The 25,211-nt window shown below is 56.5% G+C and overlaps 5 protein-coding genes across 6 annotated transcripts; 2 read left to right on the top strand and 3 right to left on the bottom strand.

Moving 5' to 3' along the window:
* Nucleotides 1-2,204: 2,204 nt before the first annotated feature.
* Nucleotides 2,205-3,291, bottom strand: LOC131080264 (thyroid hormone-inducible hepatic protein-like). 2 transcript variants are annotated; one of them, XM_058018437.1, is made up of 2 exons: nucleotides 2,872-3,291; nucleotides 2,205-2,586 (listed from the first exon to the last, which is right to left on the bottom strand). In XM_058018437.1, exon 1 carries the CDS (start codon nucleotides 3,289-3,291, stop codon nucleotides 2,890-2,892), a length of 402 nt encoding a protein of 133 aa, XP_057874420.1. In that variant the 3' UTR covers nucleotides 2,205-2,586; nucleotides 2,872-2,889. The 2 variants fall into 2 exon arrangements, with proteins under 2 accessions (XP_057874420.1, XP_057874421.1); XM_058018438.1 differs by having other exon boundaries at nucleotides 2,205-2,581.
* Nucleotides 3,292-8,915: 5,624 nt separating this feature from the next.
* LOC131080393 (thyroid hormone-inducible hepatic protein-like) lies at nucleotides 8,916-9,317 on the top strand. The gene has a single exon (XM_058018616.1). It carries the CDS (start codon nucleotides 8,916-8,918, stop codon nucleotides 9,315-9,317), a length of 402 nt encoding a protein of 133 aa, XP_057874599.1.
* A 3,359-nt stretch (nucleotides 9,318-12,676) lies between these two features.
* Nucleotides 12,677-13,078, bottom strand: LOC131080153 (thyroid hormone-inducible hepatic protein-like). The gene has a single exon (XM_058018270.1). The coding sequence runs from the start codon at nucleotides 13,076-13,078 to the stop codon at nucleotides 12,677-12,679; it is 402 nt and encodes a 133-aa protein (XP_057874253.1).
* A 5,242-nt stretch (nucleotides 13,079-18,320) lies between these two features.
* LOC131080152 (thyroid hormone-inducible hepatic protein-like) lies at nucleotides 18,321-19,405 on the top strand. The gene is made up of 2 exons (XM_058018269.1): nucleotides 18,321-18,740; nucleotides 19,026-19,405. Exon 1 carries the CDS (start codon nucleotides 18,321-18,323, stop codon nucleotides 18,720-18,722), a length of 402 nt encoding a protein of 133 aa, XP_057874252.1. The 3' UTR covers nucleotides 18,723-18,740; nucleotides 19,026-19,405.
* A 2,679-nt stretch (nucleotides 19,406-22,084) lies between these two features.
* Nucleotides 22,085-24,683, bottom strand: NDUFC2 (NADH:ubiquinone oxidoreductase subunit C2). Its single transcript, XM_058018544.1, has 3 exons — nucleotides 24,472-24,683; nucleotides 23,414-23,560; nucleotides 22,085-22,581 (listed from the first exon to the last, which is right to left on the bottom strand). Exons 1-3 carry the CDS (start codon nucleotides 24,608-24,610, stop codon nucleotides 22,532-22,534), a joined length of 336 nt encoding a protein of 111 aa, XP_057874527.1. The 5' UTR covers nucleotides 24,611-24,683; the 3' UTR covers nucleotides 22,085-22,531.
* Nucleotides 24,684-25,211: the final 528 nt, after the last annotated feature.

Below are 25,211 nucleotides of genomic sequence, written 5' to 3'. Positions count from 1 at the left end.
GCAGGGCCCTGTCAGGCCTTGGCACATCCTGGGGCAGCGTGGTGCAATGCCCTGCAATCAGAGCAGGCACAAGGTTCCTGTGGCACACTGGGCTCGGAGCCAGCTGCCGGGACAGCGGCTCCCAGAGAGAGGCCCACGGGTCCTGGGGGATGCAAGCGGCCCACAAGACGTCAGCAAACCCTTCCAGCTGCCCCAGGTCACCGGCCTTTGGGGACATCCTGCGTCACCCACTGGTCATGTTCAACAGCCATGGTTGGACCTTCACCCCGTGTCCTGCTGTGACACTGCCCTGGGGCACCAGAGCCTCTCCGGCTGCTGAGCGCTGCCCAAGCCCAAAGCCATGGCTGCAGGGGACTGCAAGTGTCCCTCACTGTGACACCAGCGAGCTTTGACCCCAGCCACCCACCAAGGCCCACACAGCCACTCACTCACTGCCCCACCAGCAGGATCAGAGAGACAATCAAGGGAAGGAACAAGAAAAGATGTGGGCTGAAATAAAACCAATGTAATAGGGAAAGCAAAAGCCATGCATGCAAACAGAGCAAAGCAAGGAATTAATTCATCACTTCCCATGGGCAGGTGGGTGTTCAGCAATCCCCAGGACTGCAGGGTCCATCACAGGTAATGCTGACCTCAGAAGACAAAGGCCATCATTCCAAGTGTGGCTCACTTCTGCCCCACACTTTATATACTGATGTGTTATAGTTTGAAATGTCCCGTGGGTTGGTTGAGATCAATTATCCCAACAGTATCTTCTCCCACGTTTCCATGTGCTGCAGTCCCTACACCAGAGTGGCAATACGGAAAAGAGCAAAGAAAATTAACTCCACAGCTGCCTAAACCAGCACAGCCAGCAGTGTTCTCCAGGGAACACAGATCCCACCCTTGAGCAACAGCCAGATAAACCACCAGAGGGACATTGCCCCCTCCATGGTCCTCTCCTCAGCAGGAACCAGTCTCCATCCATTCCTTATGGTTCAAGACCTGTCTCAGCAATCAGCATGGAGACCAGGGAGCTCCAAAGGCACAGCTCCATCATGTCCCAGCCAGAGGTGCCATTGCAGTGGGGCTGGCCGAGGACTCTCCCAGTATGCCCCTCATGCTCCATTTCCTCTAGATATTACAAGACTGCAATATTGCCCAGACTGAGGAGACACAGAGAGCAGATGAGCTCTGAAATCCTCCCTCTGTCTGGAGGGAATTCTGTTTGCCCTCAATAGGGAAACTCGCTGAATGGCAGCTGCTTTCCTAGGAAAGCAGGACTCCTGGGGCAGTGAGCTCGTTGAGTCTCTGTGGCCACAGAGCTGGTGTTTGGGCAACCTGTCCTCAACTCACCGTCCTCCTGGGGAGCCAGGTCATGGCTCAGGGGAGGGGAAATGCCACCCTCATGTCCAAATGACTATGTATAATCCCCAGTGCCTCCTGCTGAGACATCTCCCATTACTCTGCATGTCCCAAACCCCTCAGAACTGTCCTTGTCCCCCCTTGATCCTGGCCATGGCCCTTTCAGAGAGGGCATTTCTGGGTCTGGCCTCAGCTGCCTCCTCCAGAGCCCCCAGTCCCCTCAGCAGTTCACATCCCCACAGATGGGTGGAGACCCTGTCCCTGCTGCCCACGCTGGGGCAGGACAAGCCAAAGCCAGAGTGGTCTCAGCAGCTGAGAGAAATGGCGTGATCAGGAGAGAGGAGATGGGAATCTCCAGTGTATCCCAAGGCTGGGGTGTCTGGACATGGAGCTGGGATCTTGGGGCAGCTGCTGCCTAGAGGGGCTGAGACCTACAGCTCTGCTGCCCCTCACTGTTGCATGACTGGGCCGAGTGCTGGGCAGACACCCATTTTTTGTGCACAGAAATCAGGCATCAGCTTTTGTGGGTGTTGCTGTCAACAAAAGGAAGAAACATTTCAGCCTGAGGCTGGTGATACAAAGGAACAGGGTGCCCAGTGAGTTTGCACAGGTCTGAGGTTCAACATAGTCCTGAGCCACCTGGTCTTGTGCAAGATGTCCCCGCACACAGCAGGGCATTGCACTAGGTGATCTCTGAAGATCCCTTCCAATCGAACCAATCACACAACTTTGGGATTCTTTGTCCCTTTCCCATTTCCCCAGCATGGCCCTGGAAAGATCCCACCCTGCAGAGCCAGTGTCCCCCTGCCATTGTCCCTGGGGCACTCCATGAGTGAAAGCAGCACACTGACAACACTGGCTTCCCAGGGATTCTTTTATTAGCAAAAACAGTGGGAAAAGCCCTTGGAGTCCAGGTACCAGCTGGAAAAGGGCTTGGCAATCTCCACGGACTGTAAAGAGGTCATGGTCACATCACAAAACTCCCAACTTGGTGCCGCTCTTTGAAAATAAAGAGGAGGCCAGGAGCATGCAGCCCTTCCAATGGCCTGGCCAGCACAGCCGGATGCTTCTTCCTATGAGGATAAGGCACCATCTGGTCCTGCAGTGCTCACAGCCATCTCCGGTGCCGGTGCCGGGAGATCCCATCAGCTGCCACGGAGCGGGGAATGCCAGCGGGACTGGGGAGAGCCTGCAGTGGTCAGCCACGGGGACGTCTTGTGCTTCCTGACACCAGCACCTGTCCTGCAACAGCAGCATTCCTTAACTCCAAGGATCATCGCAGGGGGACACAAGGACCATCAACCCTGAGTCCACAGACCCTGAAGCCCTGCAGTCTCCGCACAGAGCAATGGGCCAGGCTCCCTCCTCCAGCATGGAGAGGGATATCCACCCCCAGCTGAGGGGACAGCCCCCATTCCCAGGCCCTTCCCAGCACATCCCCACCCCTTCACTGCTGGGCACCTCTCCCAGCAGGGAAGCCACCCACTGTCTTGCTGCCCCTGGACTGTGCATGTCCCCAGGTCTTACCTGGTGGCCAGGACAGGGTCACCAGCTGGGCTGTCCCTCGCTGAGGTTGATCTGCTCCAGGATCTGGCTGTACCTGCGGGTCAGGGCGTTGGTGTCCCTGGTGAGGTGGGTGAGGACCTGCTGCAGGCCAGTCAGGTGCTGGGACAGGCGCTCCTCCAGCTGGGCATCCTCGGCCCCGTTGCTGTCCAAGGATGCGTCGCCGTCGGTGTCGGCACCGCTGGGGCTCTGGTCACCCCCAGAGGCCAGGCCTTTCTCCACCATGGGCTTGATGGCCTTGAGGAGCTGGTAGCGCTCGTAGAGGTCCGTGCGGCTCTCGGCAGCCGGGGCTGCCCCCTCCTCCTGCAGGAAGACCCCTCGCAGCAGGCTGGGGAACATCACCTCCTGCTCCATCTTCTGCGTGGCTGAGAAGTACTGCTCCATGGCCCTTCTCCTACAGCTCTGGCACTGCTGCTCTGGGCTCTTCTCACAGGCTCACTGCTCCCTGGCCCTGCGGGGGCTTTTTATGCAGTGCTGGGGCACGGCCCTCCCCTGCTGTCCTCCCCTGCCAGCCCTGCTTGGGCTGGATGCCCTTGGGGTCGGGCTTGGCTCCAGCCCAGCCGGGGCTCGGCCCTGCTGTGTCCCTGGCTCTGTGCAATCTTTCCTGGCCCAGCCTCCCCGTGGCCTTCACCCGAGCTGGCCGGGGGTCCTGCTGCCTCCCCATGCCAGGAGCTACGGGGTGGTGGGCAGCCAGGAGGAGAGGTGCCCAGGGTCTCTGCCATCCTGTCCTGTGTTATCTCAGTGCCCCAACACGTTCAGTCCTGGGGCCCTCTGCCTGTGGCTCCAGCTCCTGTGCCCAGTGTGGGAAGGCTGCAGGGGACAGTCACCTCCCCTCGTTCCTGCTGCCATGCGCTCAGGATGTGAACACTGCGGGGACATTGAGCAACTCCTTTAGCACACACAGGGAGATCTGGAACACACTGGAAATTCACTGGAACATTGTCCCACTCGGTGTCTGGGGACAATGGAGCCTGCTGGTGACCAGAGATTTGGGTGCCCAGAGACATCCAATGCCCCCAAGCTCCCCTGCATCCAGCAGGGATGTGGACAGGGACAGGGACCTGACTCCATGATGTGTAACTGCTGTGGCAGCAGCACAGTGCCATTGCTGCCCCCAGGGGATTGTGGACATGGGTTCCCTGCCATTGTTGCTATTCTGGGAGAGCAAAAGCCACAGCCAGGGCACCAGACAGCATTGTCTGTCCCTCCATGTCCCTGTGGCACGTGGAAATCAGGGACAGTGTTTCTGTGTGTGGAAAGTCTGTGGGGTACCTGGTTCCTTTTGCAACCCTTGGTGCTGGCAGCTCTCCCTCTGTCCCTCTGTGTCCCAGCACTGCCACGCACCCTTTGCCCACCCTTTCCCCACCTGTCCTGGTCACCCCTCTTGTCCCTTTCCTTGTGTCCTGGCATCTCTTTGTGCCCTGCCATGGGGCCCATTGCTGCACCAAGGAGTGTGGGTGCTGCTGGCCCCGTGCAGGTGCCAGACAGAGCCTTGGCCACATCAGGGCACCTGGGCTCCTGCAGAGCTTCCCGTTCCTCCCACTGCTTCCCAAGCCGCTCAAAGCGCGCTTCCTAGATTGTTTGGAGTGATCTAGTCCAGGCAGACTCCAATTTCCTCCCAGCCCATTATCCTTGGGATATTGCCAAATACTCTTGGTGCCTTTAGGTACCCCATTAGCCAAACATGGGACACCAAATCTCCCAGAGCCCACTGGGAGACACTGGCTACAGCTGGGGAGCTGCCACTGCCAGCAGGGATGTCAGGAGTAGGAGGACAAAGACTGCTGCTGTTGGAGCACAGTACTGCCACCATGGGGGCTGAGCATGGCTGGGCTTGGGCTGAGCTGAACTGGGGTGACCAGCCCTGGTTTGGGGCCCTGGAGAGGCTGCTCCGGATCTGAGCACTGATATCCTCTGCTGCCACAGACCCCTGGATTTGGGCAACCTCAGCCCTGAACTGTGGCCCTCCTGGCGGGTCCAGCCCAGCCCCAGCCTCAGCTCAGAGTACAGGTCGTGCCACCACATGTGTCCCCAATGTCATTGTACCATCCCGGGCACATCTTCCTGTCTTATCCCTCTGTGGCACCAAGGGAGGGGAGTGTGGCACCCAGGGAGGGGAGTGTGACAGCATGCTCAGCATATGGAGCTGGGAGGAGAAGGAAGAGGGGCACAGTCAGAGGGACAGCAGTTGTCTTGCCAGGTCACCATGACATGCGGTGGAGCCCTGCTCTCCTGCATGGGCTCTTGAGTGGCACCTGAGTGGCAATGGGAAGGGGTGAACCAATGAATGCCTTCTTTTGCTTTGCTTACTTTTGCAGCTGTTGCTCTTCCTGTGCAGTGTGACAGTGGTCACAAGGGTTGCAGGCGAAGAGAGGAGGCGAGATTATCGACCTCATGTTCAGAAGGCTTTATTTATTATTTTTTGATATATATTATGTTATGACTATACTAAAATAAATAGAGGAAAGGTTCTCAGAAGACTAGCTAAGCTTAGAATAGAAAATAATGAATAACAATGGTCTGTGTCCCGGCAGAGAGCAAGAGCAGCTCTGCCGTGAGTGGTCAGTAAAACCAAACATCCACAGGAGACCAATTACGGATCCACCTGTTGCATTCCACAGCAGCAGATAACCATTGTTTACATTCTTTTTCTGGGGCCTCATCTTCCCAGAAGGGAAAATCCTAAAGAAAGGATTTTATGAAAAGATGTCTGCGAGAGTGCAGCTGTCTTCATTTCTACCCACGACTTTTCTTTTACCCTACCCAATTCTCTCCCCCTTCCCACCTAGAGGGTGTGACAGAGCAGCTGAGTGGGGCTGAGCTGATATCAGCAAATCCTGATATCCACAGTGAAGCTCCAGCCCAGGAGCAGATATGCCCTCCTCTGAGGCTACTCTAGAGGGACACTATGATGTCTCTGAACCTTCAGGATGCTCCATGGCGGCCCAAAAGTCCTAGGAGCGTGGGGCTGCCAGTGTGTGCAAACCTCAGTGCAGCACAGGGCAGCCCAGAATGCCAGGAGCACCCAGAAAAGGAGAAGAGGAGCACAGGGTTCAGGGCTGAGGGGGAGACTCCAGGTGGCAGAATGGGCCCCTGGCTGGGCTGGGAGGGGACAGCAGGAAGGGACAGTGGGAGACCTGCCAACACTGAGGGTTGCAAAACTGGGGAAGGAGCCCATGGCCTTTCCCAAAATAGAACCAATTCCTCCAATTGCCACATACTGCAAGATAAGAAGGGACAGGAGTCCTGGCCATTGACCAGCCATCGACTGGGGTTGATGCACAGGGACCCCCAAGCCAGGTCAGGCACAGGACAGGCCTCAGGGAGTCTGGGCCAGGAGCCAGGGCTGACAATGAGGAGGGGTGCCCGGGTTCTCTCCTGTCCTTTCCTATCCTATCTCAACCCCCCACCATGTTCAGTTCTGGGGTCCTGTGGGAGCGGGCCCACCTCCTATTCCCTGGTGTGTCCAGGCTGCAGGCAGTGGTGCTGCTGGGAATGTCACCTCCCCCACTCCTCCCTGCCATGCACTCAGGATGTCAACACTCCAGGGACATTGAGCAGGCTCTGCCCATCACTGCCAGGCTGAACACGGCAGCTGACTCCAGTGTGGGACATCTCCCTGGGAGTGCTCTGCTGCATGGAATCCTGCATGGGTGTCCTGGGTTGACTATATCATGCTTTTATCCCCAGTAGTCTTGATCTGTTCATGCTGAATAATAAGTTCTGCACCTTTAGGACTTGTTGCATAGAGTGAAGGGGGCAGAGAAGAAGCAGCAGTTTGTTTTCAGACACTGCACTCACTCCTCCACATTCCTGCTCCCGGGCTGTGCTGTCTGTGGATGGACAGACAGCAGGACAGAGCTCTCCTTTGTTTTAGTTAGTTTAGCTAGCTGAGGCAAAGAAGTTCCCTGGCCTGTGGGGTTTTTTCCCTTTCTCTGGGCCTGCTCAAACCTGCTCTGGCCTGAACACCAGCAGGGCACCGGCAGCTCACACCTGGGACCCACCGGGCCGGGCCTGGGCCGCGGCATTTCCAGCGCCTGAGGGGCTGATCAGAGACTGAGTGAGCTGAGCTGCAACCCGGGGAGGGGACTTTCTCAGTTTGTCATCTCTTTTGCAGCAGCAAGGGGTTTTATTGTTTAACATTGTTTAGGTTTTATTGTTTAATAAACAAGTTATTTCCATTTTCTCCAAGGCAGTATTTCCTCCCGAACCGGTTGGGGGGAGGGACCAATTGAATCTGCTGTCCTAGAGGAGCCCCTCTGGGGGTTCTCTCCCATATTTGCCCTGAATCAGGACAATGGGTCATGAGGACAGAGATGGGACCAAATGCCACAAGGGGATCTGCATCCATGGGACTAAGCATTCATGGCCCATAGTGGAGCACATATGGTGCTACCTTCACACCCATCACCCCATCCTGGAGTGGAGATAATGGCTGGTCATTGGCTAGGACTCCTGTCCCTTCTTATCTTGCAGTATGTGGTAATTGGAGGAATTGGTTCTATTTTGGGAAAGGCCACGGTCTCCATCCCTAATTTTGCAACCCTCGGTGTTGGCAGATCTCCCATTTTCCCCTCCTAGACCAGCCAGGTGCCCATTCTGCACCCTGGCTTCTCCCTCACAGACCTGAACCCACTGCTCCTCTTCTCCATTGCATGGTCCCCAGAGGCACAGAGAGGATTTGGTAAATATTCATATCCCAAGGAGAATGAGCTGCGGAGCCATCAGAGTCTGCTGAGGCCCTGTCACCATCAAACATTCTTTCATGCTCCCTATGAGCAGCTTGGGAGGCGGTGGGGGGAGAAAGAGAGCAAAGCATGCCCTGTGTCCCTGTGTCCTCAGAGCCCTGTTATGTGCCTGCACCTCCAGGAAGCTCCACAGGTGCCCTGATGTAGCCAAGGCTCTGTTTAGCACCTGCACGGGGCCAGCAGCACCCACACTCCTTGGGGCTGCAATGGGCCCCATGGCAGGGCACAAAGAGATGCCAGGACACAAGGAAAGGGACAAGAGGGGTGACCAGGACAGGTGGGGAAAGGGTGGGCAAAGGGTGCGTGGCAGTGCTGGGACACAGAGGGACAGAGGGAGAGCTGCCAGCACCAAGGGTTGCAAAAGGAACCAGGTATCCCACAGCCTTTCCACACACAGAAAAACTGTCCCTGATTGCCATGCACCACAGGGACATGGAGGGACAGACAATGCTGTCTGGTGCCCTGGCTGTGGCTTTTGCTCTCCCAGAATAGCAACAATGGCAGGGAACCCATGTCCACAATCCCCTGGGGGCAGCAATGGCACTGTGCTGCTGCCACAGCAGTTACACATCATGGAGTCAGGTCCCTGTCCCTGTCCACATCCCTGCTGGATGCGGGGGGAGCTTGGGGGCATTGGATGTCTCTGGGCACCCAAATCTCTGGTCACCAGGAGGCTCCGTTGTCCCCAGACACCCAGTGGGACAATGTTCCAGTGAATTTCCAGTGTGTTCCAGATCTCCCTGTGTGTGCTAAAGGAGTTGCTCAATGTCCCCGCAGTGTTCACATCCTGAGCGCATGGCAGCAGGAACGAGGGGAGGTGACTGTCCCCTGCAGCCTTCCCACACTGGGCACAGGAGCTGGAGCCACAGGCAGAGGGCCCCAGGACTGAACGTGTTGGGGCACTGAGATAACACAGGACAGGATGGGAGAGACCCTGGGCACCTCTCCTCCTGGCTGCCCACCACCCCGTAGCTCCTGGCATGGGGAGGCAGCAGGACCTACGGCCAGCTCGGGTGAAGGCCACGGGGAGGCTGGGCCAGGAAAGATTGCACAGAGCCAGGGACACAGCAGGGCTGAGCCCCGGCTGGGCTGGAGCCAAGCCCGACCCCAAGGGCATCCAGCCCAAGCAGGGCTGGCAGGCGAGGACAGCAGGGGAGGGCCGTGCCCCAGCACTGCATAAAAAGCCCCCGCAGGGCCAGGGAGCAGTGAGCCTGTGAGAAGAGCCCAGAGCAGCAGTGCCAGAGCTGTAGGAGAAGGGCCATGGAGCAGTACTTCTCAGCCACGCAGAAGATGGAGCAGGAGGTGATGTTCCCCAGCCTGCTGCGAGGGGTCTTCCCGCAGGAGGAGGGGGCAGCCCCGGCTGCCGAGAGCCGCACGGACCTCTACGAGCGCTACCAGCTCCTCAAGGCCATCAAGCCCATGGTGGAGAAAGGCCTGGCCTCTGGGGGCGACCAGAGCCCCAGCGGTGCCGACACCGACGGCGACGCATCCTTGGACGGCAACGGGGCCGAGGATGCCCAGCTGGAGGAGCGCCTGTCCCAGCACCTGACTGGCCTGCAGCAGGTCCTCACCCACCTCACCAGGGACACCAACGCCCTGACCCGCAGGTACAGCCAGATCCTGGAGCAGATCAACCTCAGCGAGGGACAGCCCAGCTGGTGACTCTGTCCTGGCCACCAGGTAAGACCTGGGGACATGCACAGTCCAGGGGCAGCAAGACAGTGGGTGGCCTCCCTCTTGGGAGAGGTGCCCAGCAGTGAAGGGGTGGGGATGTGCTGGGAAGGGCCTGGGAATGGGGGCCGTCCCCTCAGCTGGGGGTGGATATCCCTCTCCATGCTGGAGGAGGGAGCCTGGCCCATTGCTCTGTGCGGAGACTGCAGGGCTTCAGGGTCTGTGGACTCAGGGTTGATGGTCCTTGTGTCCCCCTGGGATGATCCTTGGAGTTAAGGAATGCTGCTGTTGCAGGACAGGTGCTGGTGTCAGGAAGCACAAGACGTCCCCGTGGCTGACCACTGCAGGCTCTCCCCAGTCCCGCTGGCATTCCCCGCTCCGTGGCAGCTGATGGGATCTCCCGGCACCGGCACCGGAGATGGCTGTGAGCACTGCAGAACCAGATGGTGCCTTATCCTCATAGGAAGAAGCATCCGGCTGTGCTGCCAAGGCCATTGGAAGGGCTGCACGCTCGTGGCCTCCTCTTTATTTTCAAAGAGCGGCGCCAAGTTGGGTATGTTGTGATGTGACCATGACCTCTCTACAGTCCGTGGAGATTGCCAAGCCCTTTTCCAGCTGGTACCTGGACTCTAAGGGCATTCCCCCTGTTTTTGCTAATAAAAGAATCCCTGGGAAGCCAGTGTTGTCAGTGTGCTGCTTTCACTCATGGAGTGCCCCAGGGACAATGGCAGGGGGACACTGGCTCTGCAGGGTGGGATCTTTCCAGGGCCATGCTGGGGAAATGGGAAAGGGACAAAGAATCCCAAAGTTGTGTGATTGGTTGGATTGGAAGGGATCTTCAGAGACCACCTAGTGCAATGCCCTGCTGTGTGCTGGGACATCTTGCACTAGACCAGGTGGCTCAGTACTGTGTTGAACCTCAGGGCCTGTGCAAACTCACTGGGCACCCTGTTCCTTTGTATCACCAGCCTCAGGCTGAAATGTTTCTTCCTTTTGTTGACAGCAACACCCACAAAAGCTCATGCCTGATTTCTGTGCCCAAAAAATGGGTGTCTGCCCAGCACTCAGTGCAGTCATGCAACAGTGAGGGGCAGCAGAGCTGTAGGTCTCAGCCCCTCTAGGCAGCAGCTGCCCCAAGATCCCAGCTCCATGTCCAGACACCCCAGCCTTGGGATACACTGGAGATTCCCATCTCCTCTCTCCTGATCATGCCATTTCTCTCAGCTGCTGAGACCACTCTGGCTTTGGCTTGTTCTGCCCCAGCGTGGGCAGCAGGGACAGGGTCTCCAGCCAGCTGTGGGGATGTGAACTGCTGGGAGGACTGGGGGCTCTGGAGGAGGCAGCTGAGGCCAGACCCAGAAATGCCCTCTCTCAAAGGGTCCTGGCCAGGATCAAGGGGGGACAAGGAGAGTTCTGAGGGGTTTGTGCAACCAGAGTCATGGGAGATGTCTCAGCAGGAGGCCCTGGGGATTATACATAGTCATTTGGACATGAGGGTGGCATTTCCCCTCCCCTGAGCCATGACCTGGCTCCCCAGGAGGATGGTGAGTTGAGGACAGGTTGCCCAAACACCAGCTCTGTGGCCACAGAGACTCAAGGATCTCACTGCACCAGCACCCAGGAGTCCTGCTTTTCTAGGAAAGCAGCTGCCAGTCAGCAAGTTAATGAGAATCTCCATTGTATCCCACAACTTGGATGTCTGGACATGGAGCTATGGACTTGAGGGAGGCTACTTTCCAGAGGTGGTGAGACGTACAACTCTGGTGCCCCTCACTGTTGCATGACTGGGCAGAGTGTTGGAAAGATTCACACTTAATTGTGCACAGGCATCAGCTTTTGTGGTGCTGTTAAAAATGGGAACACACTCCTTGCGCTAAAGTGATTTCAGCATTTATTCTAATAAGGTCCAAAGCTTAGGGGGCCTGTGGGTTGAGCAGGAGTGTTCCAGTAGACAATGCCTCAGTGCCGGCACTGGATCTACTTCCTTTCTTCAGAAGCGATGTTCCTGATGTCCAGGTAGAGCACCACAGATTCATTGGCTCAGAGGACCCTTTTTTAAAAATTTAGTTTTGATCCTCTGAATGGTTTTCTGTTGGGATCCTTCATTTGCATGAAGGCTAAGGCACTTCATTGGCCATTGCAGATCTGTCCTGGCTAGCTCGTTTTGCTTAGGTAGTGGTGCGCGTTACTTAGGTGTAATATGGTGCACTGAGTACCGAATGTCTTATAACCACCCTTTTTTCCACTTTTACAATATAATAACCAAATGGTGTAAAGTAAGCACTTAAGAATTATGAACTATTTTATAACAGTTTCTAACCTACTTTTGACCATGTTGCTGACAACAAAAGGAATAAATATTTCAGCCTGAGTCAGGTGACACAAAGGACCAGGGTGCCCAGTGAGTTTGCACAGGCCCTGAGGTTCAACACAGTCCTGAGCCACCTGGTCTAGTGCAAGATGTCCCAGCACACAGCAGGGCATTGCACTAGGTGGTCTCTGAAGATGCTTTCCAACCCAACCAATGCCACAATTTTGGGATTCTTTGTCCCTTTCCCATTTCCCCAGCATTGTCCTGGAAAGATCCCACCCTGCAGAGCCAGTGTCCCCCTGCCATTGTCCCTGGGGCACTCCATGAGTGAAAGCAGCACACCGACAACACTGGCTTCCCAGGGATTCTTTTATTAGCAAAAACAGGGGGAATGCCCTTAGAGTCCAGGTACCAGCTGGAAAAGGGCTTGGCAATCTCCAGGGACTGTAAAGAGGTCATGGTCACATCACAACACACCCAACTTGGTGCCACTCTTTGAAAATAAAGAGGAGGCCACGAGCCTGCAGCCCTTCCAATGGCCTTGGCAGCACAGCCGGATGCTTCTTCCTATGAGGATAAGGCACCATCTGGTTCTGCAGTGCTCACAGACATCTCCGGTGCCGGTGCCGGGAGATCCCATCAGCTGCCACGGAGCGGGGAATGCCAGCGGGACTGGGGAGAGCCTGCAGTGGTCAGCCACGGGGACGTCTTGTGCTTCCTGACACCAGCACCTGTCCTGCAACAGCAGCATTCCTTAACTCCAAGGATCATCCCAGGGGGACACAAGGACCATCAACCCTGAGTCCACAGACCCTGAAGCCCTGCAGTCTCCGCACAGAGCAATGGGCCAGGCTCCCTCCTCCAGCATGGAGAGGGATATCCACCCCCAGCTGAGGGGATGGCCCCCATTCCCAGGCCCTTCCCAGCACATCCCCACCCCTTCACTGCTGGGCACCTCTCCCAACAGGGAGGCCAGCCACTGTCTTGCTGCCCCTGGACTGTGCATGTCCCCAGGTCTTACCTGGTGGCCAGAACAGGGTCACCAGCTGGGCTGTCCCTCGCTGAGGTTGATCTGCTCCAGGATCTGGCTGTACCTGCGGGTCAGGGCGTTGGTGTCCCTGGTGAGGTGGGTGAGGACCTGCTGCAGGCCAGTCAGGTGCTGGGACAGGCGCTCCTCCAGCTGGGCATCCTCGGCCCCGTTGCCGTCCAAGGATGCGTCGCCGTCGGTGTCGGCACCGCTGGGGCTCTGGTCGCCCCCAGAGGCCAGGCCTTTCTCCACCATGGGCTTGATGGCCTTGAGGAGCTGGTAGCGCTCGTAGAGGTCCGTGCGGCTCTCGGCAGCCGGGGCTGCCCCCTCCTCCTGCGGGAAGACCCCTCGCAGCAGGCTGGGGAACATCACCTCCTGCTCCATCTTCTGCGTGGCTGAGAAGTACTGCTCCATGGCCCTTCTCCTACAGCTCTGGCACTGCTGCTCTGGGCTCTTCTCACAGGCTCACTGCTCCCTGGCCCTGCGGGGGCTTTTTATGCAGTGCTGGGGCACGGCCCTCCCCTGCTGTCCTCGCCTGCCAGCCCTGCTTGGGCTGGATGCCCTTGGGGTCGGGCTTGGCTCCAGCCCAGCCGGGGCTCGGCCCTGCTGTGTCCCTGGCTCTGTGCAATCTTTCCTGGCCCAGCCTCCCCGTGGCCTTCACCCGAGCTGGCCGGGGGTCCTGCTGCCTCCCCATGCCAGGAGCTACGGGGTGGTGGGCAGCCAGGAGGAGAGGTGCCCAGGGTCTCTCCCATCCTGTCCTGTATTATCTCAGTGCCCCAACACGTTCAGTCCTGGGGCCCTCTGCCTGTGGCTCCAGCTCCTGTGCCCAGTGTGGGAAGGCTGCAGGGGACAGTCACCTCCCCTCGTTCCTGCTGCCATGCGCTCAGAACGTGAACACTGCGGGGACATTGAGCAACTCCTTTAGCACACACAGGGAGATCTGGAACACACTGGAAATTCACTGGAACATTGTCCCACTGGGTGTCTGGGGACAACGGAGCCTCCTGGTGACCAGAGATTTGGGTGCCCAGAGACATCCAATGCCCCCAAGCTCCCCCCGCATCCAGCAGGGATGTGGACAGGGACAGGGACCTGACTCCATGATGTGTAACTGCTGTGGCAGCAGCACAGTGCCATTGCTGCCCCCAGGGGATTGTGGACATGGGTTCCCTGCCATTGTTGCTATTCTGGGAGAGCAAAAGCCACAGCCAGGGCACCAGACAGCATTGTCTGTCCCTCCATGTCCCTGTGGCACGTGGAAATCAGGGACAGTGTTTCTGTGTGTGGAAAGGCTGTGGGGTACCTGGTTCCTTTTGCAACCCTTGGTGCTGGCAGCTCTCCCTCTGTCCCTCTGCGTCCCAGCACTGCCACGCACCCTTTGCCCACCCTTTCCCCACCTGTTCTGGCCCCCCCTGTTGTCCCTTTCCTTGTGTCCTGGCATCTCTTTGTGCCCTGCCACGGGGCCCATTGCTGCACCAAGGAGTGTGGGTGCTGCTGGCCCCGTGTAGGGGCCAAACAGAGCTTTGGCTACATCAGGGCACCTGCAGAGCTTCCTGGAGGTGCAGGCACATCACAGGGTTCTGGGGACACAGGAGATGCTTTGCCCTTCTGCTCCCCCCACTTCTTCTCAACCTGCTCATGGAGAGCATGGCGGAACGGGGGCTCAGCAGACTCTGATGGCTCCCCAGCTTTTTGTCCTTCGGATATGAATATTTGCCAAATCCTCTCTGTTCCTTTGGGGACACCACTAGGGCGAGGAGAAGCAGTGGGTTCAGGGCTGAGAGGGAGAGGCCAGGTGGCAGAATGGGCACCTGGCTGGGCTAGGAGGGGTCAGCAAGAGGGGACAGTGGGAGAGCTGCCAACACTGAAAGTTGCACAAGGGAGGTAGTATCCTGTGCCCTTTCCTAAAATAGAATCAATTCCTCCAATTGCCACATACTGCAAGATAAGAAGGGACAGGAGTCCTGGCCATTGACCCGCCATGGTCTCTACTCCAGGATGGTGTATTGGTTGTGAAGGTGGCACCATCTCTTCTCCACAATTGGCCATGAAATCTCTGTGCCATGGATGCAGTTCCCTCTGTGGCATTTGTTCCCATCTCTGTCCCCACTGCATGTCCTCATGACCCAGTCTCCTGATTCAGAGCAAATATGAGAGAGAACCCCAGAGGGGCTCCTCTAGCACAGCAGATTACATTGGTCCCTCTCCCAACCGGTTCGGAAGGTAATACTGCCTTGGCGAAAAGTGGAAAAAAACCTATTAAATAAACAATAAAACCTAAACAGTGTTAAAGAATAAAACCCCTTGCTACACCAAAAGAGATGACAAACTGAGAAACCCTCCCCGGGTTGCAATTCAGCTCACTCAGTCTCTGATCAGTCCCTCAGGCGCTGGAAATGTCACGGCCCAGGCCCGGCCTGGTGGGCCCAGGTGTGAGCTGCCGGTGCTCTGCTGGTGTTCAGGCCAGAGCAGGTTTGAGCAGGCCCAGAGAAAGGGAAAAAACCCCACAAGCCAGGGAACTTCTTTGCCTCAGCTAGCTAAACTAACTAAAACAAAGGAGAGCTCTGTCCCGCTGTCTGTCCAACCGCAGACAGCACAGCCCGGGAGCAGGAATGTGGAGGAGTGAGTGCAGTGTCTGAAAACAAACTGCTGCTTCTTCTCTGCCCCCTTCACTCTCTGCAACAAGTCCTAAAGGTGCAGAACTTATTATTCAGCATGAACAACAGATCAAGACTACTGGGGATAAAAGCATGATATAGTCAACCCAGGACACCCATGCAGGACTCCATGCAGCAGAGCACTCCCAGGGAGATGTCCCACACTGGAGTCAGCTGCCGTGTTCAGCCTGGCACTGATGGGCAGAGCCTGCTCAATGTCCCTGGAGTGTTCACATCCTGAGTGCATGGCAGGGAGGAGTGGGGGAGGTGACATTCCCAGCAGCACCACTGCCTGCAGCCTGGACACACCAGGGCACAGGAGGTGGGCCCGCTCCCACAGGACCCCAGAACTGAACATGGTGGGGGGTTGAGATAGGATAGGAAAGGACAGGAGAGAACCCGGGCACCCCTCCTCATTGTCAGCCCTGGCTCCTGGCCCAGACCCCCTCAGGCCTGTCCTGGGCCTGACCTGGCTTGTGGGTCCCTGTGCATCAACCCCAGTCCATGGCTGGTCAATGGCCAGGACTCCTGTCCCTTCTTATCTTGCAGTATGTGGCAATTGGAGGAATTGGTTCTATTTTGGGAAAGGCCATGGGCTCCTTCCCCAATTTTGCAACCCTCAGTGTTGGCAGCTCTCCCACTGTCCCCACCTGCTGTCCCCTCCTAGCCCAGCCAGGGGCCCATTCTGCCACCTGGAGTCTCCCCCTCAGCCCTGAACCCTGTGCTCCTCTTCTCCTTTTCTGGGTGCTCCTGGCATTCTGGGCTGCCCTGTGCTGCACTGAGGTTTGCACACACTGGCAGCCCCACACTCCTAGGACTTTTGGGCCGCCATGGAGCATCCTGAAGGTTCAGAGACATCATAGTGTCCCCCTAGAGTAGCCTCAGGGTAGGACACATCTGCCCCAGGGCTGGAGCTTCACTGTGGATATCAGGATTTGAGCCCTGCTGGCAGCTCTGCCCCACTCAGCTGCTCTGTCACTCCCTCCAGCTGGAAAGGGGGAGAGAATTGGGTAGGGTAAAAGAAAAGTCGTGAGTAGAAATGAAGACAGCTGCACAGGAAGAGTGAAAGCTGCACAAGTAACCAAAGTAAAAGAAGGAATTCATTGGTTCACCCCTTCCCATTGCCACTCAGGTGTTCTGTCCCCTGCAGGAGAGCAGGGCTCCACCACGTGTCATGGTGACCTGGCAGGACAACTGCTGTCACTCTGACTGTGCCCCTCTTCCTTCTCCTCCCAGCTCCATATGCTGAGCATGCTGTCACACTCCCCTCCCTGGGTGCCACACTCCCCTCCCTTGGTGCCACAGAGGAATAAGACAGGAGCATGTGCCCGGGATGGTACAATGACATTGGGGACACATGTGGTGGCACGACCTGCACTCTGAGCTGAGGCTGGGGCTGGGCTGGACCCGCCAGGAGGGCCACAGTTCAGGGCTGAGGTTGCCCAAATCCGGGGGTCTGTGGCAGCAAAGGATATCAGTGCTCAGATCCTCAGCAGCCTCTCCAGGGCCCCAAACCAGGGCTGGTCACCCCAGTTCATCTCAGCCCAAGCCCAGCCATGCTCAGCTCCCATGGTGGCTGAGCTGTGCTCCAAGAGCAGCAGTCCTTGTCCTACTACTCCTGACATCCCTGCTGGCAGTGGCAGCTCCCCAGCTGTAGCCAGTGTCTCCCAGTGGGCTCTGAGAGATTTGGTGTCCCATGTTTGACTAACGGGGTACCTAAAGGCACCAAGAGTATTTGGCAATGTGCCAAGGATAATGGGCTGGGAGGAAATTGGAGTATGCCTGGACTAGATCACTCCCAAACAATCTAGGAAGCGCGCTTTGAGCGGCTTGGGAAGCAGTGGGAGGAACGGGAAGCTCTGCAGGAGCCCAGGCGCCCTGATGTGGCCAAGGCTCTGTCTGGCACCTGCACGGGGCCAGCAGCACCCACACTCCTTGGTGCAGCAATGGGCCCCATGGCAGGGCACAAAGAGATGCCAGGACACAAGGAAAGGGACAAGAGGGATGACCAGAACAGGTGGAGAAAGGGTGGGCAAAGGGTGCGTGGCAGGGCTGGGATGCAGAGGGACAGAGGGAGAGCTGCCAGCACCAAGGTTTGCAAAAGGAACCAGGCACCCCACAGCCTTTCCACACACAGAAACACTGTCCCTGATTTCCACGTGCCATAGGGACATGGAGGGAGAGGCAATGCTGTCTGGTGCCCTGACTGTGGCTTTTGCTCTCCCAGAATAGCAACAATGGCAGGGAACCCATGTCCACAATCCCCTGGGGGCAGCAATGGCACTGTGCTGCTGCCACAGCAGTTACACATCATGGAGTCAGGTCCCTGTCCCTGTCCACATCCCTGCTGGATGCAGGGGGAGGTTGGGGCATTGGATGTTTCTGGGCACCCAAATCTCTGGTCACCAGCAGGCTCCATTGTCCCCAGACACCCAGTGGGACAATGTTCCAGTGAATTTCCAGTGTGTTCCAGATTTCCCTGTGTGTGCTAAAGGAGTTGCTCAATGTCCCCGCAGTGTTCACATTCTGAGCGCATGGCAGCAGGAACGAGGGGAGGTGACTGTCCCCTGCAGCCTTCCCACACTGGGCACAGGAGCTGGAGCCACAGGCAGAGGGCCCCAGGACTGAACGTGTTGGGGCACTGAGATAACACAGGGCAGGATGGGAGAGACCCTGGGCACCTCTCCTCCTGGCTGCCCACCACCCCGTAGCTCCTGGCATGGGGAGGCAGCAGGACCCCCGGCCAGCTCGGGTGAAGGCCACGGGGAGGCTGGGCCAGGAAAGATTGCACAGAGCCAGGGACACAGCAGGGCCGAGCCCCGGCTGGGCTGGAGCCAAGCCCGACCCCAAGGGCATGGAGCCCAAGCAGGGCTGGCAGGGGAGGACAGCAGGGCAGGGCCATGCCCCAGCACTGCATAAAAAGCCCCCGCAGGGCCAGGGAGCAGTGAGCCTGTGAGAAGAGCCCAGAGCAGCAGTGCCAGAGCTGTAGGAGAAGGGCCATGGAGCAGTACTTCTCAGCCACGCAGAAGATGGAGCAGGAGGTGATGTTCCCCAGCCTGCTGCGAGGGGTCTTCCCGCAGGAGGAGGGGGCAGCCCCGGCTGCCGAGAGCCGCACGGACCTCTACGAGCGCTACCAGCTCCTCAAGGCCATCAAGCCCATGGTGGAGAAAGGCCTGGCCTCTGGGGGCGACCAGAGCCCCAGCGGTGCCGACACCGACGGCGACGCATCCTTGGACGGCAACGGGGCCGAGGATGCCCAGCTGGAGGAGCGCCTGTCCCAGCACCTGACTGGCCTGCAGCAGGTCCTCACCCACCTCACCAGGGACACCAACGCCCTGACCCGCAGGTACAGCCAGATCCTGGAGCAGATCAACCTCAGCGAGGGACAGCCCAGCTGGTGACTCTGTCCTGGCCACCAGGTAAGACCTGGGGACATGCACAGTCCAGGGGCAGCAAGACAGTGGGTGGCCTCCCTCTTGGGAGAGGTGCCCAGCAGTGAAGGGGTGGGGATGTGCTGGGAAGGGCCTGGGAATGGGGGCTGTCCCCTCAGCTGGGGGTGGATATCCCTCTCCATGCTGGAGGAGGGAGCCTGGCCCATTGCTCTGTGCGGAGACTGCAGGGCTTCAGGGTCTGTGGACTCAGGGTTGATGGTCCTTGTGTCCCCCTGGGATGATCCTTGGAGTTAAGGAATGCTGCTGTTGCAGGACAGGTGCTGGTGTCAGGAAGCACGAGACATCCCCGTGGCTGACCACTGCAGGCTCTCCCCAGTCCCGCTGGCATTCCCCGCTCCGTGGCAGCTGATGGGATCTCCCGGCACCGGCACCGGAGATGGCTGTGAGCACTGCAGAACCAGATGGTGCCTTATCCTCATAGGAAGAAGCATCCGGCTGTGCTGCCAAGGCCATTGGAAGGGCTGCAGGCTCGTGGCCTCCTCTTTATTTTCAAAGAGTGGCACCAAATTGGGAGTGTTGTGTTGTTTCCTCGACCTCCAACAGTCCCTGGAGATTGCCAAGCCCTTTTCCAGCTGGTACCTGGACTCCAAGGGCATTCCCCCTGTTTTTGCTAATAAAAGAATCCCTGGGAAGCCAGTGTTGTCAGTGTGCTGCTTTCACTCATGGAGTGCCCCAGGGACAATGGCAGGGGGACACTGGCTCTGCAGGGTGGGATCTTTCCAGGACAATGCTGGGGATATGGGAAAGGGACAAAGAATCCCAAAGTTGTGGAATTGGTTGGGTTGGAAAGCATCTTCAGAGACCACCTAGTGCAATGCCCTGCTGTGTGCTGGGACATCTTGCACTAGACCAGGTGGCTCAGGACTATGTTGAACCTCAGACCTGTGCAAACTCACTGAGCAACCTGTTCCTTTGTGTCACCAGCCTCAGGCTGAAATATTTCTTCCTTTTGTTGACAGCAACACGGAGAAAAGCTGATGCCTGTTTTCTGTGCACAAAAAAATGGGTGTCTGCCCAGCACTGTGCCAGTCATGCAACAGTGAGGGGCAGCAGAGCTGTAGGTCTCAGCCCCTCTAGGGAGCAGCCTCCCCAGGATTCCAGCTCCATGTCCAGACACCCCAGCCCTGGGATACACTGGAGATTCCCATCTCCTCTCTCCTGATCACGCCATTTCTCTCAGCTGCTGAGACCACTCTGGCTTTGGCTTGTCCTGCCCCAGCGTGGGCAGCAGGGACAGGGTCTCCATCCAGCTGTGGGGGTGTGAACTGCTGAGGGGACTGGGGGCTCTGGAGGAGGCAGCTGAGGCCAGACCCAGAAGTGCCCTCTCTCAAAGGGCCATGGCCAGGATCAAGGGAGCACAAGGAGAGTTCTGAGGGGTTTGGGACACGCAGAGTAATGGGAGATGTCTCAGCAGGAGGCCCTGGGGATTATACATAGTCATTTGGACATGAGGGTGGCATTTCCCCTCCCCTGAGCCATGACCTGGCTCCCCAGGAGGATGGTGAGTTGAGGACAGGTTGCCCAAACACCAGCTCTGTGGCCGCTGGGACCCAAGGATCTCACTGCACCAGCACCCAGGAGTCCTGCTTTTCTAGGAAAGCAGCTGCCACTCAGAAAGTTCCCCAAATGAGGGCAAACAGAATTCCCTCCAGACAGAGGGAGGATTTCAGAGCTCATCTGCTCTCTTTCTCTCCTCAGTCTGGGCAATGTTGCAGCCCTGTCTTATCCAGAGGAAACGGAGCATGAGGGGCATACTGGGAGAGTCCTCGGCCAGCCCCACTGCAATGGCACCTCTGGCTGGGACATGATGGAGCTGTGCCTTTGGAGCTCCCTGGTCTCCATGCTGATTGCTGAGACAGGTGTTGAACCATAAGGAATGGATGGAGACTGGTTCCTGCTGAGGAGAGGACCATGGAGGGGGCAATGTCCCTCTGGTGGTTTATCTGGCTGTTGCTCAAGGGTGGGATCTGTGTTCCCTGGAGAACACTGCTGGCTGTGCTGGTTTAGGCAGCTGTGGAGTTAATTTTCTTTGCTCTTTTCCGTATTGCCACTCTGGTGTAGGGACTGCAGCACATGGAAACGTGGGAGAAGATACTGTTGGGATAATTGATCTCAACCAACCCACGGGACATTTCAAACTATAACACATCAGTATATAAAGTGTGGGGCAGAAGTGAGCCACACTTGGAATCATGGCCTTTGTCTTCTGAGGTCAGCATTACCTGTGATGGACCCTGCAGTCCTGGGGATTGCTGAACACCCACCTGCCCATGGGAAGTGATGAATTAATTCCTTGCTTTGCTCTGATTGCATGCATGGCTTTTGCTTTCCCTATTACATTGGTTTTATTTCAGCCCACATCTTTTCTCGTTCTCGTCCTTGATTGTCTCTCTGATCCTGCTGGTGGGGCAGTGAGTGAGTGGCTGTGTGGGCCTTGGTGGGTGGCTGGGGTCAAAGCTCGCTGGTGTCACAGTGAGGGACACTTGCAGTCCCCTGCAGCCATGGCTTTGGGCTTGGGCAGCGCTCAGCAGCCGGAGAGGCTCTGGTGCCCCAGGGCAGTGTCACAGCAGGACACGGGGTGAAGGTCCAACCGTGGCTGTTGAACATGACCAGTGGGTGACGCAGGATGTCCCCAAAGGCCGGTGACCTGGGGCAGCTGGAAGGGTTTGCTGACGTCTTGTGGGCCGCTTGCATCCCCCAGGACCCGTGGGTCTCTCTCTGGGAGCCGCTGTCCCTGCAGCTGGCTCCCGGCCCGGTGTGCCACAGGAAACTTGTGCCTGCTCTGATTGCAGGGCATTGCACCACGCTGCCCCAGGATGTGCCAAGGCCTGACAGGGCCCTGCTGCTGGCCACTGCTGCTGGCCACAGCTGGTGAGAGGTTCCTGCCCTGGTCCCAGGGGGACGTGGGCAGACAGGGCAGATCAGGCATCCTGGCGTGGCAGGGGGTGCTGGCTCTGTACCCACACTGTTGCTGGCCAGCACGGGGAAAGATCTTCTTCCTCCAGATTGTTGAACAAAATCAGAGTGGCAGCACTTCTTTTAAATCTGTTTAGGGACATCATATCCATGAGAGAGCAGTGTCCTGGCATTAAGCTCAATGTGAGGAAGAAAACTAATAAAGCCTAGTTTTGAACCAAAATACTAAATGAGTAAGAATCCCCCAAACCCAAATCAACACCACCTCCTCACCCCCCCCAGAAATTGTCAGTGTTTGGATTCAGGAGCCAGCAACCAAGCGGGACAACAGAAAGGTTGGATCCTATTATCAAGAAAGAAAAAGCAACATAATAATAAAAACCATAGAGATAGAATTAATTAAGGAGACCATGTATTTTTTTAGCTGTACAGAAAGAATTTCACAGCGAGACTTTGGGTACAGCATCTACAGGCGCTGGCCAAGAACATGTTCAAGGGTCAGGAGAAATGCCACTGAGAAATAAAACATATGAACCTACAGAACTGCTCTCTGGGATTTATACAATATATGTTGTGTGAACAACTTTCCATTCTTGCAATTAAAACAACTGAAAAAAACATCAATCAAAATTATTATTCAGTTACAAGTATCAGTCATCCATGTACTGACAAACCATAAAGGAACAGAAGAGCAAATAATTAAACAATAACTATTTAATCAAGCTTTTATTATATGTAAGTGAGTAAAGCTTCATGTTTTAAGCCATGGACGGTTCAAGAGTTGCAGCCACCTTGCTTAAGTTCTCAGGATGGCAGGAATTCACTCTGTGATGTGTCACCACTCAGCGAACTGGCTGGAAATCCTCCAAGAGCTGCCCTATTCTTTTCTTTCCTGCAAGAGGTGGGAAAACCTAATCAGCATTTGAGGTCGATTCAGAAGATGTTTCATATTAAATATTTGATGTTAACAAAGCCACCAAAAGCCTGATTTTTGCTACCCACAGCAAACTATTAGCTGCTCTTGTAACTAAATGCACAACTTTTTTTTTTTTCCCCATACTGCTCTACAGGTCCCTGTGGAGGAATCTCAGTAGTTACAGCTTTTTATTTCTTCATACTCCTTCCAACATGGCATGATGCAGACCACAATCCAACTGCCAGAGTCACCCAACTCTACTGTACTAGAAAATGGACAATTTTCACCCAAATGTGCCATTGCATCGTTGGGCTCAGTGACTATGTTTAGTAAAAAAAACCCTGTTCTTCACCATTGCTCTAAGCCAACACAAATTCAGGTTTCTTGCCATTCTTATTTATTCTTTTTTCACTTGTTCTGGTTGTTTTCTGAATATTCATAATGAGATTTCTGAATCTACATGCAACAGGCATTTTACAGGAATAGGCAGTACAATTGTGAAGTTACAAGAATAAAACCTGTGATTTCTAATTTCCATTATTTCTTCTTCAGTGGTACAAGTTTGGTCTATCCTTTTTTTTTTTTTTTTGGCTCTGCTACTTTTATACTAAAATGAGCTTTTAGGAGGAAGAGGCGGTCATCGATGCGTTATTAACAGCTCAATAACAACATCTATTTTCACATTAGAAAATCCTTTAGCCTGCTGCAATTTAGATTGTGAAGGAGCAGGGAAGCCTTAGACCAGCAAAATCTTTGCACACAGGTTATGGCAGGCTGAGGTCTCTCCTAAAATGCCAGCTGAGTGTACCTGTTGATCGCCGGAAGTCCTCTGGATGTTGCCTGATGTACTCGCACAGCTCCCTGTCCACCTTGGCATGCACGTACTCGGCGCGTTTCACCAGGTGGTAACCCACAACGCAGCCCAGGGTAGCCAGCAGGACCTGCCGGTGGATGCCTGCAGCAGGAGGAGAGAGGAGCTGTCCCCAGCTCTCCCAGCTCCCCGTGGGCCTCAGGCAGGGCCCCCTTTCCCCTTTCCCCAGGCCCTCCTCTCTCCCTGCTTTGCCCCTGCCAAGGTCCCTGCAGTACCCACAGCTCCCATGGCCCCTGCCAGGCCCCTCTTTCCTCAGGGCTCCTTCCCCTTCCCACCACCCTCAGGGAGTCACCTCAGATCCCCTCCACCTCCAAACGATGTTACTTTCCCAGCCCCTTCCAGTTCCCCAAATCCCTCACCTCAGGGCTCCCAGCCCTTGACTCCCATCCCCACAATCACACAGAGAACTCCCTTCCCCTCCAACAGCTCCCCCGAACTCAGGGCTCCCTCTCTTGCCCTCCCCGCTTCATTTATCCCTCAGTGACCCCAAGCCCCATACCCCTTCCCCAGGCCCACATACTCCCTCTATCTCCCCATTCCCTTACCTCAGCGCTCCCTCCGCTTCCCCAGCCCCTACATCCCTCTCGGTCACCCCAAATCCCACATACCCGCTCCTGCAGCCCCCAGTCCTCCTCTAGCCCCTCACTCCTGGCTGTTTCCCTTTCCCTCCCCTTTATTTATGCTTCAGAGTGACCCCAAATCCCACACCCCTCTTTCCAAGGCCCACATAATCCCTTTACCCACCCCTAGCCTTGGATCTCGGGGCTTCCTCCCCAGTCCCAGCCCCTGTGACCCTCAAGGTCACCCCAAATCCGCCTGCCCGCCCCCATTTCCTCTGCAGTTCCTCATTCCTTAGCTGCTTCCCCTTTCCCCCTTCATTTATCCCTCAGAGACCCCAAACCCCACACAGCCCCTTCCCCAGCTCCTCATCTCCTCCCTTCCCTCGCACCCCGCTCCATTCCCCCTCCCCTCGGGCTGTCCCCGTCCCCCCGCACCGGCTCCGAAGATGGGGCGACGGTTGAAGGCGTTGTCCAACAGCGCCGATATCCACCCCGCGAAGCCGAGCCACACCGAGCCCTTGTTGAGCAACGGCGGCGGCGGCAGCGACCGCGACTCGTCGGGCAGGAACACCATGGCTGCCGCCCGCCGAAGGTGACCGGGGGGAGTGGTGCGGCGGCAGCGCCTTCCCCCGCCGGCCTGCGCCGTGCTCCGGGGTTCCGCTGCCTTCCCCGCTTATGGCTATTTTACCGAAAACCCACCCCAAAATCCAACTCGCCACCCCACAAAGCCATCCCCGCCCCAAACCCCGAGGCTGAGCGGCCTTAGCCGGCTCGGGGAGGGGGTTCTGCAGCCCGAACCCCACTGGATGAGCCGGCCCCACTGCAGGGCTAGCGAGGCCGGCCGGGAAGTAAATTAGGGGATTAATTAAGCACTAAAATCGAACGCAATTAATTTTCAGAGCTCAGATTAAAGTCTGATACCTAACCCATAGTGTTAGTTTTTTCGTTTTTAATTAACATGAAATCACATTAAATCATTTGCCACTGTAGCAGGATTGACAGAACCGTTAAACAAACCTGCATTAACAAAACACATCACAGGTCCCAAAGGCTCCTTAAACTCTTTCCTAAAAATGTATCATTTAGCCTTTGTCCATGAGAGGAAAGCTCATGTCTTTACAAAGAGTTTGATGGGTGAAGTGTGGGTGTTAACATCTTTGCAATGGGAGTTAATG

This window comes from Melospiza georgiana, chromosome 2 (assembly GCF_028018845.1).
Source record: "Melospiza georgiana isolate bMelGeo1 chromosome 2, bMelGeo1.pri, whole genome shotgun sequence".
NCBI classification, from domain to species: Eukaryota; Metazoa; Chordata; class Aves; order Passeriformes; family Passerellidae; genus Melospiza; species Melospiza georgiana.
The sequence above is the reverse complement of the archived record's forward strand: the minus strand, read 5'-3'. Positions and strand labels throughout refer to the sequence as shown.